This window comes from Nelumbo lutea, chromosome 5 (assembly GCF_056320005.1).
Source record: "Nelumbo lutea isolate HS-2025 chromosome 5, American lotus-T2T, whole genome shotgun sequence".
In the NCBI taxonomy this organism is placed as follows: Eukaryota; Viridiplantae; Streptophyta; class Magnoliopsida; order Proteales; family Nelumbonaceae; genus Nelumbo; species Nelumbo lutea.
In genome coordinates, this window is record NC_142688.1 from 10,322,325 (window position 1) to 10,335,324 (window position 13,000).

A 13,000-nucleotide genomic window follows, 5' to 3' on the forward strand; every position below is an offset into this window, starting at 1 on the left:
AAAATTATATTTTTACAAAATATATCACGAAATTATGTACTGACAATTTAAATTATGTTTTCTGGATTATCAATTTAAATATTTTTCAAATATTTAATAATATGTAATAGATTTAAATAAATAAAATTCAAATAACAAAAATAATTTAAATGTTTTATATATTATGTAAATATCTAAATAACTAAATATTTATCATAACTAAATTTTAAATAGTTAAAATAAAGAAATTATGTAATAAATTTAAAAAAAAACTTCAAAGTAGAAAAATAATTATAACATAATATTGAAATTAATAATAACTTAATATATTACAAAATTATGCAATAATAGTATAACTTATGATTTTATGGATAATTAAATTAAATAATTAATTAATTTTTTAAAATTTAAATATTTAACATGTTATTTAAGTATTTAAATAACTAAATATTTTAAAAAACAAAATATTTAACATAACTAGATTTTAAATAGTTAAAATAAAGAAATTGTGTAATAAATTTAAAAAAATCTAAAAGTAGAAAAATAATTATAACATAACTTTGAAATTAATAATAATTTAATATTTTTACATAATATTGTAAATAATTAGCTTCACTTATATAAAGTAATAATTTGAGAAAATAACTTTCAAAAAATTAATATTTATTAATAATAATTTTAAACTCTTAATCTATATTTATTATATAATTATATATACTAAAATTAATATTTATTATTTTTTGTATTAAATGTATTTTCAATGATTATGCATAATTTTTTTTGTTTTGTTATTTAACAGAAAACTTTAATAATTATTGGAGATTAAATTACTATTATTGAAATTTTTAAATTTAATTTATTATATTTTTATTATAAGTTATTGATTCATATTTATTAGAGATTATATTATTTATTGACTAAGTTAATATATTTTTAGTAGTTATTGTATTTTTGTAATTATTTTATTTTTCATTACCAATATATTTTCAATAATTATGTATTTTGGCTATAAATTTTCAATAATTATTGAAGATTAAATTATTGTTATTTATCAGAGACGGGACTATTAATTTAGCTGAAATTATGAGGGTTCATGAGTTGGTTTGGTTCGATTCTAGGCTATTTAGCCAACCAAATTGACTTGGTCATGTTAGGGAGTTGGTCAGCTGAAGCCGACTAACCTTTTGTGAAAATTGACCCACTCAAGTTGTAACGATTTGGGTCGATTTTTTGGTTTGGTCAGTCGATTCAAAAGATTTAAACTTAAAAATTAAATTAAATTTTAAAAATTATAGTGCAGTTATTAAAAAATAAATTTAAAATTTAGATTTATTAAAAAATATATTTAAAATATAAATATTAATATATATATATATATATATATATATATATATCCATGGTTAGGTCATTCAATTTTGGTCAATTTACAAATGGCCAAAGTGAAATTGATCCAACTTGGTCGAATTGGGTGAACCAAAGCCAACGTAAAATACTAGAAAATCGAGCAGTAGGGGCAGGGATTAATAGGAATCCCCGATCGGGGTTGGGGGTGGGGATTGAGGTTTCCACCCTGCCCCGACCCTAATTATATCTATCTATCTATCTATATTAAATGTTATTTATATTAAATATACTATTATATTTTTTATATTATTTATATATCAAAACATATTTAAAACATTATTTATAATTTAAAATTTTTATTTATTTTAAATAAATTTATTAAAAAAATGTTATTATCTGAAAACATTTTGGGGATTTGGGTCCCCACGGGGAACCCATCCCCATCGGGGATCAGGGGTGGGGGTTAATTTCATATCAGAGTCGGGGATGGGGAATATGATCCATGCTATGTTGCCATTCCTACACACCTTATCGCTTTACGTATTTACTTAAACCTACCTTATAGTTTTCATTTTACTAAAACATCCAATATATTTTACAACTTATTTACTTAATCAACATTTCAATAAGGAGTGTTTGTTTTGCCATTAGACCTATTATTTTTTTATTCCACAAATACCCTTAACACTTTTTTTGTGTAAAAAATAAAATTGACCAAATATAACCAACAAAGTGGTTGGCCATGTCTTATTAAGGGCAAAATGGTATTTTTTTTTTCTTTTGATTAAATTCATTTAGGGTCAACACTATCATTTTCCACTACCATATAATGGAAGATTGATAAAAATCGTTGCAAATTATAAGTGGTGTTTTAGTAATATGCTAACTATAGGGCAGATTTTAGTAAATCCATGAAACTATAAGAGATATTTTAGTAAATGACCATTTCTATTATTAAGCAAAAGCTTATTGAATCCTGTGCATCGCACGGTCCCCGCTAGTTAGTTTATTAAAATTACACAAAAATAGGACATTTTATGTGCAGGTTGGGCTTTGGGCTCAGACTTCAAGCCTTTTATAAGGGTTGGGCTCAAGCTCGACCCTGGACATTTTCTATTGATAAAGAGGCAAAGTCTGGCCCAGCCCATGAACAGATCTAAAACTACCAATTACCCATAAATCCATAATGGATCACTTTGCAAATCATCTAGCTTCCCTTAACTTTGGTGCATGAAGATTTAAGCATGAATCTTAAAACATAAGGTCTTTGGTGCGTTTTTTATGCATGTCTTTTTGATTTGCAAAAAGCGTAATAGACTAAAAAATGGTCTTTCCCGTTTGATATCAGCTAGCTCAAAAGACTTGAAGACAAGTGCATGGGAAAACCAAAAAAGTTCAAAATCAGGAAGTTTCAAATGAAACTTTTGGTCTTTCCACATTGAAAATAGCCTTCTTAATTGTTTCAATAACCTAGTAACTATGGCGCAAACCAAACAGTTCGGTGTTTAAAGACAAGACCCAAAAGCCCAATAAATCCTCTTATCTATTGAGCTATTGAAAGATCCACATGCCTAGAAAGACTTGCCAAAAAATCGCCTAAAACGTGCCATTTGGCAAGTCCTTTTAGAAAGATTTTCCGGCAGTCCAAATGAGCGAAAGGCATATTGAGTTTTTGGGGTCTTCTCTGTAAAGACAAAGATCGTTTGATAAACGGCTAAGTCTACAGGTTATATATCACATAGAAAGACCAAGAAGCTTGATTTGAAACTTCCTGAAATTCTGTGTTTTGGTCTTTCTTCACATGCATCTTCTCATCTTTCCAGCTTTGGTTATCAAAGGGGGAAAAAAAAAGACTGATTTTCAGTCTTTCAAGTTTGTTGAACCCCAAAAGACCGTATGAAAAGGCTTATCAAACGCTGCCATGTAAGGGATCGACCTGAGTAGCAATGTGGAACTGCGGTTACGACTAGACTAACCAAGACTTGGTCAATTCAGTTCATTAAGTGTAAGTGCTAAATATTTCAACACAATTAATGAATATTATATAAACTAGAAGAGTATTCTTGGATAAGAAATAAACAGTAAACATTCTAGAAAATAATTTAAGAAAATAAACATATACTTTAAATGCCAAAAGGGCAAAAATATTAATATCAAGATAATTCTAGAATGACAAATTAATCACATGTTTTAAATGTGATAAAAAAAATATTATAAAATACGAGGGTAAAATGGGAAAACACAAGCTTAAGAACTTTCTAGAATGTGCAGCCAGGAACTATAAATAAGAGTCTTGGGGCCATTCTTGATCATCAATGGGAAATCAGTCCACCCTCTCTCTTTCTCTCATTCATCCTTTCCTCCCCTTTCTATCTTTCTGTTGTCAGAATTTTAGCACTGGCGAACTATAACGGGCTGATCCTTGACCTAGTCTCTTTGAAGGTCTGACCACTTATTTCCCACTTCTTCCCATTCCCAATTCAATCAATTTCTAAGACCTCAAAATATTAACGAATTTACATCCTCGTTCGACCTTAGAAATAGTTAAGACAAATTGATTTTATTATGGTATGAACGGTAGAGTAAGGTATTCTCCTACTTTGATTTAAGTTGTGAATAGTGAATACGACTTTTTCTCTCTCTCTCTCCAAATCTCTTTATGGTCAAAAAGCTTTTGAATTTGTGGCATTTATTTCGGTTTCGTTTGGTAATTGGTTGAATATTGAATGAATGATGTTGTACTGTCTCTAGATGCAGTGGAGACATCGCGACCTATATCCATGCGGGAATCCATACATTTAAGTATTTCTGTTCTGACTGTCTGACTTTTAATCTGTTGGAGAAGAGAATATTTTATTATTATTTTTGGGGTAAAATCAATTATTTTATTCTGAAACTAAGCTGAAGAAAGAGTTGAAGATAATTTAATAGATTTTATTAAAGAGAGAAAAAAAAAAAAAGAATGACAGGTGTAGGGGGAGGGAGGGAGGGAGGGAGGGAGGGGCCGGGGACCGGGGGGAGGTCACGAGGTTTTTCATTTTTGTAGTTGAGCAATTTATGGCGGAGATCCAGAGGAGGGGGGATACAGGAATCTTACATGTGATAGCAAAGTATTAGGTTAGGTGGTCAACAGGGCCCACTTATTTCCGCCTCGACCTCATTATGTATTCGTTGAGTTGAGTACTCCAATAATACAGATTACAGATACATTACACCCATGCCCATGGGCCCATGGCATGCCATGTATGCAGCAGCTTTGGATTTTTACAGATATCCTCATCAACCTCGAGATCTAGTAGAGAGAGTTGAGACTTGAGACCAAGCATTGATGAGTCTAAATTTCACGTTAGCTGAGTCAACAAATAAATAGGCAACTTGAACACGTCTTGTGTCTGCATTTAAGTATTAATTTCCAATACTAAAAGTCTGAGAAAAAGAGTAAAGAAAACGGGGCAGCCCAATTTCCTTTGGGCCCTGGAAATCCAAATCCGTCTTTGACTTTTGTGCCTAGGCTATGTATTACCGTATTATTCCATTCGGTCTTGGGCTTTCAGTTCAGACCTCAGGGTCCCAGCTCGCCAGCCAGGCGATCTTGTCTGCATCCGCCTTTTCTTTATTTATAGCTTACACCCACAATTTTCTTATTGTAAATGTTTTGTCCCTACCGCTCTGGCCTCTACTCTCTTTTCTCTGCCTGACTACCTCTACCTCTACCTCTACCTACGTCTACGTAGACAACAAATTATGTCCTTGATAGGACATTGGAGGTTGAGCCGTCCAGGTCCCCTAACTAATTCAATTACTGATTTCCTGCTTGGCTACTTGACGTACTGTATTATTATCCTTCTCAGTTCCCAACAACTATACGTAGTATACGTGGTACATAGTAGTAAATAGTAATAGTAGTAGCACTCGGATCGGATGGAATTGTATTCTCTTACACTTCACATATTCTATTGGCCTGTTGGGGTGAATGAAATTACCACCCATCGACCCTCGTACTCACAAGGGTTTCGTCGGCAATACAAAACAAGACAAACAATTTGGTTGCTGTCGACCAGAGAACCCCATGACTTTCTTCTTTTTTTAATTTATTATTAAGTATTGGGTGGTTTACACTTTACACTTGATAGCTCTTCCGGTTCCGGGTTCCCACTCCCAGTGAAAATGCTTTGCTTGCGTGATGGTTTGATTTAATTTGGTCCTCTTGTCCGTCCATATATTTATTGATAGTGAAGAAGGTCAACTCTAATCTCACTGCTAACAACTAATATCCCGCTCCCAATGAATTCACACCATCGACGGGACGGGATGGATCATGGATGATCCCATCTCCATTCTCCCATGACCATGAGAATGAGAGACTGTTTGACCTGCTCCTCTCTTTCTTTAAATTCTTCTTTACCCACCCATGAGTCATGACCCATCCCGCTTTTTTATCTTGTGAAATTCTGAACCCTACTACTCCTCCTCGAGGCCGAGGAGAGGATAAAGATAAACAATGGGGTGGGGCATCATCATGTATAAAGTAGAATACGGACGGCCCCATCGCATAAAGAGGCGGTCAATGTCGTGACTCGTGACATTTTCTCCGTTGGACTAAAACTATTTTAAAGCCTTCTTCTTTTTCTTTTTCGACACTCCCACCAAGTTGCTCTGCACGTGGTACCATTTCATTGGTTACTCCCTTTGACGGCAGAGGCCTTGAAGCGACAGCTCAGTCACCCGATGCCTTGCATCTCGCTTGGCCCAGTTTGACTCGAATCCCCTTCCTGTTTCCCCCTCCCCCTTCTTTTTTATATGCTCTTTCGTTTTTCTCAATCTTCCTTTTACTTTTGCTTTCCCCTCTCTCCCTCTCTCTCTTCTTCTCCCTCCTAAGTCCTACCTCCTCTCTTCTCCTTCTTCTCTCCTCTACACAACTACTCTCTCTCTCTCTCTCTCTCTCTCTCTCTCTCTGTAAGCAGTTGTGTCCTTCTCCTTTTATGACTTTCAAGTCATGGCGGTGGAGCTTATGATGGGCTACAGGAATGATAACTTTGCAGCTAAAATGGAGGAGAATGCAGTCCAAGAAGCTGCTTCTGCAGGCCTTCAGAGTATTGAGAAACTCATCAGGTTGCTCTCCCAGAGACAACAACAACAGCATCCTAAAGCAGATATGGAGATTGATCTGGATTGCAAGGCTGTCGCTGATGTAGCTGTAACCAAGTTTAAGAAAGTCATCTCCCTCCTGGGTCGGACAAGAACCGGCCACGCTCGCTTCAGAAGGGGTCCTTTGTGTTCTCCTCAACAGAACCACGACAATGACCAACCCTTCTCTGCTGTGTCCCCTGCTCCCCACAAAGACGACGACAAACTGTCTTCTGGGTCTAGAGTTTACTGTCCTACGCACATCCAACGCCTCCCTCCTCTTCCTCATCATCATCAGCAGCACCAACACCACCATCCCAACAATACCCACCCTCCCCTTGCGGTGCCGAAGACCGTCAAGGAATTGACCACCACCATTAATTTCACGTCTTCTCCCCCTATTTCTGCTGCAAATTCATTCATGTCTTCTTTGACGGGTGATACTGATAGCAAGCAGCCGTCTTCATCATCGGCTTTTCAGATTTCCCATCTTTCTCAGGCTTCCTCCGCTGGACGTCCACCTTTGTCTTCGTCTTCCTTGAAAAGGAAATGTAGCTCGTCTGACGACGCGGCTGGCAAGTGCGGAGGTTCTGCTGGGAGGTGCCATTGTTCCAAGCGAAGGTGAGTCATCTTTCCCTCTTCATTCCTTCTTTTATTTTTGTTACTTGATTTCTTTTCATTCTCATGTGAGACGATGACAATCTGATTGAACAGGAAATCCAGAGTGAAGAGAGTAGTGAGAGTTCCCGCCATAAGCTTGAAGATGGCCGATATTCCTCCTGATGATTACTCATGGAGGAAGTACGGACAAAAACCCATCAAAGGATCCCCACATCCAAGGTGAGGACTGGTGCTATAGCTCTGGAATCGTGGTCCTTTGGTTTGCCTTTTTCCCCCTTGACAAGATCCGTAAGTTGACTCAATCGGCGACTCGGCATTTGAATCGTCAATTCAGTTTAATCTCTCATATAAACTCGGTCAGGGATATTAGTCATGATTCCTGAAACATGATCCCCCTTGGAAATGAAATTTGATAATTGACGGGTAGGTCCGGGTAGCCTTACTTTATGAGGTCTGAGTGGACGACGGTGGTTGGGGTCAGTTCACGATTGTTCTTAATGGGGATGGGGAAGTTCCCAATCCCTCCGATATATGTAATTAGTAGAATCCGCCCGAGTTGCGAGTTGCGAGTTTCTTCTTCTTCTTCTTCTTCTTCTTCTTCTAACTTTTGTTTTGGTTTGTATTGTTGGGTTGATGAACAGGGGGTACTACAAGTGCAGTAGTGTGAGGGGTTGTCCTGCACGGAAACACGTGGAGCGAGCCCTGGATGATCCAACCATGCTGATTGTTACCTACGAAGGCGAGCACAACCACTCTCGCTCTGTAGCAGAGCCGACTGGTCTAATCCTTGAATCTTCTTAAGCCACCATTGATATCAAAGCCAAAAGAAACAGAATATACAAACCAACTTGAAAAACCAAGGGAGGAGAAAGAGAAGATAATGAAGCGGCAGCTAGTAGCGGAGGCTCAAAGAAAACGCCTAGCTAATTCCGAGGAGATAGATTCTCAAATGAGACCGGGGTTTCTTCGTTCCCTGAACAACACGGGATTCCCTTGTTTATTTTATTTGATTTTTATTACAAAATCTTGGAATGTGAAAAAGAAGAAGCGAGAGGGAAGATTGTGGATGTAGTAAAAACTTGAAAGTGGGTTGGTATTGGTTCTTCTTTGCTTTTGCTTTTCTTTTTTAATTAAATTATGGGTTCTTGTGCAAAGGCCAAAGTTTGATCAGATCGGATCTGACGCAGCTCTCCCTCTTCACTTCTACTGAGTGTGCTTTTCAAATTTTAAATGGAAGATCTGGACATTGATTAAGGGGAAAGAACAGAATTTAAGGAAGTAGGTCAATGGAGAAGGAAGAAGTTGGGTAGGTGGTTGGTTTTATGAACGTGTCGTGGTTGAGACGGTTGACAATCCAACATAGTCATGAGTCATGATTGATGCTAATTTAGTAGAAGTGGGTGGCGGGTAGTGGGTGGGGACCCTTGTTATTTCAACACCATCCTCCACTCTGGACTTTTGTGGAAGGGAGAATAAAGAGAGATGTTGGACTTTTGGACTGAATGCGTTGGATTTGATTTGTTGGGGGCATATTCTATATTTCTACTATTCCTTTTTCTCCATTGCGTATTTCATGGTTGGATTTATAACCTTGGCCTTTGGGTGCAGAAAGAAAGAGAGACAGAGAGACAGAGAGACGACTTTGAAGATCAATTTGTTATGGTTGAAAGTTTGAAACTGATTAATAATTGTTGGCAGGTCAAAGTTTGGCGGTGGGGGGTGATTATGTCGTGTGGGACCCATTTTCACACCGTTTCCATTCCTTGGTTCTAGCGGTAATGGGTATGGGTTGATTAATTACTTCCATTCATCGTTCTGGACTTCTGGTGAAAAGTTCTAGAGCTTGCTTCACGTTTCCACCTTATATACTTTTAACCTTCAACAATTAAATAAATAAATTCCATTGAGTATAAATTCAGTTTGGAAAATTAACCAAGACTCATCATATAATATTTTGATTTGAGAAATTGTCTAAAACTCGCTATGATATTTATTAACACATTTTCAAAATGTTTAAAACTATCATGTTACTAATTTGTCCTTAAATAAATTAAGTTTAATTTTTATAGAAAAATGTAAAATATATATAAAATAAATTAACATGTATTAATATATTATCATTTTAATATTTAGATATGAAAAGAAAAGGTTCAAAAAAATATTTTCAAATATAAAATACATAAAAACATAGAAATTACAAAAATGTAAAAATTATAGAAATTGCAAACAAAATAAATAAAATATTTTCAAATTATAGAAACCAAAGAATTTGAAAAACAAAATCAGAAAATAAAAATTATAGAAAAAAACAGAAATTACAAATAAATAACAAAAACATAGGAAAATTTATAGATTGTAGAAAATAGAAAAATGAAAAAAAAAACAGATATTATAAAAAACATTGGAAATTATAACAATACACTAAAAGTACAAAAAAAACAAGAAAATTGAAAAATGAAAAAGACCATTTTTCCTCTAACTCGCCATTCAAGGGTAATTTGGTCATGAAATTTGTTATTTATGCTGACATGGACACTTCTGTTAAGAAGCAACGGTGTACTAATGCAATGTGAGTTTTGGAAAATAAAAACTTACTGACATGATGAATTTTAGACATTTTGAAAAGTTGTAGTGAGTTTAAGAGAAATATTGAAAACTCATGGTGAATTTTAGACAATTCACAGTGAGTTTTTTGCATAAGAGGGTTTTCCTGCTTCATTTTGTCTTTTGGTATGGCACCTAAACTGAAACTGTTATATTTATCTTTTTAATCCCAAAAAGTTATTATACCTTTTAAGTGTTATAAAACTTAGAAGCGTGTACTTTCTATAGGCTTGTAGCTTGAAATTAAGGATGTGTTTGGTTGCAATGTAAATTAATTGCATTGATGCAAAAGTGTGGAAGTGCAAATGATTTTAGTGTAAATTCTCACTTACTTTTGTTTTAAATTTTAACTTATTTTGTTTGATTGAAATACAAATAAAGTAAATTTAAGATATGGAGCAGAAATAAAGTGTAAAGCCAAAACAAAATTAGACAATAATTTGCACTCCTATGCATTTGTTCTAATGCAAATAAACTGCAACTAAACATAGCCTAAAAAGTAGAAAGCCCTCTAATTCCACGGGCCACAGAACCGCTTTCCAGTTGCAACCCATGATGATGGCTGGAATAAAAGAAGAGAATAGTTACGAGACGAGAAGTGATTTTGGATTGGAAACAGCCAATGAGCCAAACGGTAATTCAAGTGATGAGCAACAAAAGAACAATGGTTGCTCTCTATTTGTCAATGCTGTAAAAATTGAATTAATGCAGTTCTACTCTTTTCTAGGGGTGTAAATAGATTGAGTTTGAATCAAATCAGGGCAATATCCGAATGCAAATCCAATTAAAAAATTCAATATTCGATTTTGATTTCTATTTAATTTCCGCTGGATATTGAAAATTAATATTTAAATTTGAGTCTGATTAAATATTCGAATATTTGATTCGATTCGAATTCGACTAATTAATAAATATATAAAATAAATATTTTATTTACATAAATATATAAATTAATTATATATATATAAACTATATAAAACATTTAAAAATTTTATATGTTATATATAAAAATTAAATAATTGATCGAATTGAATCAAGTCATATCCGAATTTGAATCCGATTAACCATTCAGTATGAATAGAATGTCCAAATTCGACCAATTAAATATTCAAATGATTCAAAATCGATTCAATTATGTCAAATCTCAAATTCGAAAATACATTTTTAAATACTGTTAACACCTTTACTCTCTTCTCTCTTGCTTGGGCAATGGCCAGTTCATGGCTTGATTCGGATTTGGACTTTCCTTGCCACATTGTGCTGTGTGTGACTCTTCAGGCAATTGCAATATGCCTCTACGTGTTCAATCTCTCCCGGTTGAGGTTTATTGGTTCAACCATCCAAATTATTGCGACTTGCAATATTGCAACCATAATTGACATGATGTATGTCAATTAAAAAAAAAAGTATGTATGTATATATACAGGGAGTGTAACTTTAGAGGTGGTGATGATTCATTATTTGTGTGGTGAGGCAAATAGGCATGCAGCACCGAATGATTTGCTTTAATCTTCTCTTTTTCTTTGTCTCTCGCTGATAAGTGATGATAACTCTCCAGTCCCCCCACCTTGGCCCTTGCTTTAGTTTTTTGAATGAGTTTGCTCAAATTCGAAACAAGCATTAGATTTTAGCTGGAAAGATGCTTATAAGTTATAACAAATGGGGTTAGTGAGTCTCTCAGCTCTCAAATCTCAACCAATACTTTTTGCTATTTGTCCTTCACTAATATGACCCGTGATATATGAATTGCATAGACCCTGTTTTGGGAGTGCTTATTTTTAATCACTTGTTTTAGGCCAACACCATGCCTAGGGCTGTAATCGGATCGGATTCACCAAAATCCGACTCCGCTCCGCTTGTATTTGAATCTGATTCAAATTTTGATTAGATTTAAAGACCACGAATTTGGATTTAATCCAATTCTGCTTTATTTTTTTAAATACAAAAAATTACATTTCAATTTTTATATATAATAAATTAATATAAATATACATACTGAATTTATTATATATAGATTCATATATAATATAATATATATTTTATAATTTTAAATGGAACCAATAATTATATTAAATTTTTACATTAAAAGCAATAAATATTATAGTATAACTGGATTCTAATTTTAGTCGGATCCAATGGAATTAAATTCGAATCCAAACTAATTATTAATTGGATGTAGATTATAAAATCTCAAATCCAATCTGATTACATAGATATATCATCCAAATTCAATCCAATTACATAAATAAGTGTTCAAAACTGAGATGATCAGATCATATGTCAGATCAAGCCTCAAATTTTTGGTATCATTGACATGCCTAACCACACCGATAAGCACTTATATAAGTTTGGAGAACAACTTTTTCAATAAATAAGCCTATTTTGACAAATTGTGGCTTTTATTGTGTTTATGTCTGTTTTGTATTGCCACATTATTTTTAAAATACCTGTACCATTCTTGTTTAGGGGTGTTAATGGAATAGGTTTGGGCTGGACAGATCCAACCCAAGGTCAATTTGAATGGGTGGATGGACCAATAAGACATTGAATTCAACCTGTCTAGATTTTAGAGATGCAAACAGATTCAATCGGATTCAAATAGGCATATATCCAAATATGATTTGATCCAATTTGAAGATCTGATCTGATCTCACAATAGGCAATTCGAATCCTAATCCATTAAGGATGTCGGATGTCTGAATGTGATCTAATCCAAGTATCGGCTAGTCCATCAGGTGAAGGCCGGCAAAGTTTATAAAAACCCAGTAGAGACGGAGAGAGAAGAGAGAGGGCCAAGAAGCCTGCCAAGTCGAAGAAGTCTCTCTCTGCGTCTTCCTCTGCTGACAAGTAATGAACTCTTAGTCCTATCTAATTCTCCTCTATTCCTTCTCTTACTTGTCTGGTATCATGTTAATGGATTCTTCTCATTGTGTCAGGGAAAAGGCACTGAAGTTAAAATCACCAGAGAAAATGAAGAAGACTGCGAAGCCAAAGTAAAGTTAGCGAAATAGAAAAGAGGCCCAAAAATTCCAAGAAGACAAAAGCCAAGCGAAAGAAGAAGATAAAGAAGGAGGATGCCAACAAGCCCAAGAAACCCCCATTTGCTTTCTTCTTCTTCCTTATGTCTCTCAATCAATCATGCCTTTCACATTTCCTCTTTTATTTCATTTACTTTGTTCTTTTTCTTTTCCTAAAAAATTTATATGTTTTCTAGGATATTTCTTTAGGAATATTTGCTAATGTCTGTAATCGACATTCATCTTCTTAATTGGGGCCGGTGAGGGAGTTCTCCTACTTTTCTTCCTCAAGCTCCGTTTCAGATTTT

At 34.5% G+C, this 13,000-nt stretch overlaps 1 protein-coding gene and 1 long non-coding RNA gene across 4 annotated transcripts; both read left to right on the top strand.

The window, feature by feature from the left end:
- The first annotated feature begins 5,959 nt into the window (after window positions 1-5,959).
- On the top strand, window positions 5,960-8,241 carry LOC148850273 (putative WRKY transcription factor 7). 3 transcript variants are annotated; one of them, XM_088942450.1, is made up of 3 exons: window positions 5,960-7,071; window positions 7,165-7,290; window positions 7,713-8,241. In XM_088942450.1, exons 1-3 carry the CDS (start codon window positions 6,320-6,322, stop codon window positions 7,870-7,872), a joined length of 1,038 nt encoding a protein of 345 aa, XP_088798576.1. In that variant the 5' UTR covers window positions 5,960-6,319; the 3' UTR covers window positions 7,873-8,241. The 3 variants fall into 3 exon arrangements, 2 of the variants coding, with proteins under 2 accessions (XP_088798576.1, XP_088798577.1); XR_016098633.1 differs by having other exon boundaries at window positions 6,135-7,071; window positions 7,165-7,359; XM_088942451.1 differs by lacking the exon at window positions 7,165-7,290 and having other exon boundaries at window positions 6,135-7,071.
- Window positions 8,242-12,393: 4,152 nt separating this feature from the next.
- LOC148850274 (uncharacterized) lies at window positions 12,394-13,000 on the top strand. Its single transcript, XR_016098755.1, has 2 exons — window positions 12,394-12,522; window positions 12,612-13,000. It is a non-coding gene; the product is annotated as an uncharacterized LOC148850274 (long non-coding RNA).

Bases quoted from the DNA above. Each gene is read 5' to 3' on its own strand.
- LOC148850273 (XM_088942450.1), top strand. From the start codon at position 6,320: ATGGCGGTGGAGCTTATGATGGGCTACAGGAATGATAACTTTGCAGCT. The intron at 7,072-7,164 runs GTGAGTCATCTT...CTGATTGAACAG, and splicing joins TGCCATTGTTCCAAGCGAAG to GAAATCCAGAGTGAAGAGAG. The intron at 7,291-7,712 runs GTGAGGACTGGT...GTTGATGAACAG, and splicing joins AAAGGATCCCCACATCCAAG to GGGGTACTACAAGTGCAGTA.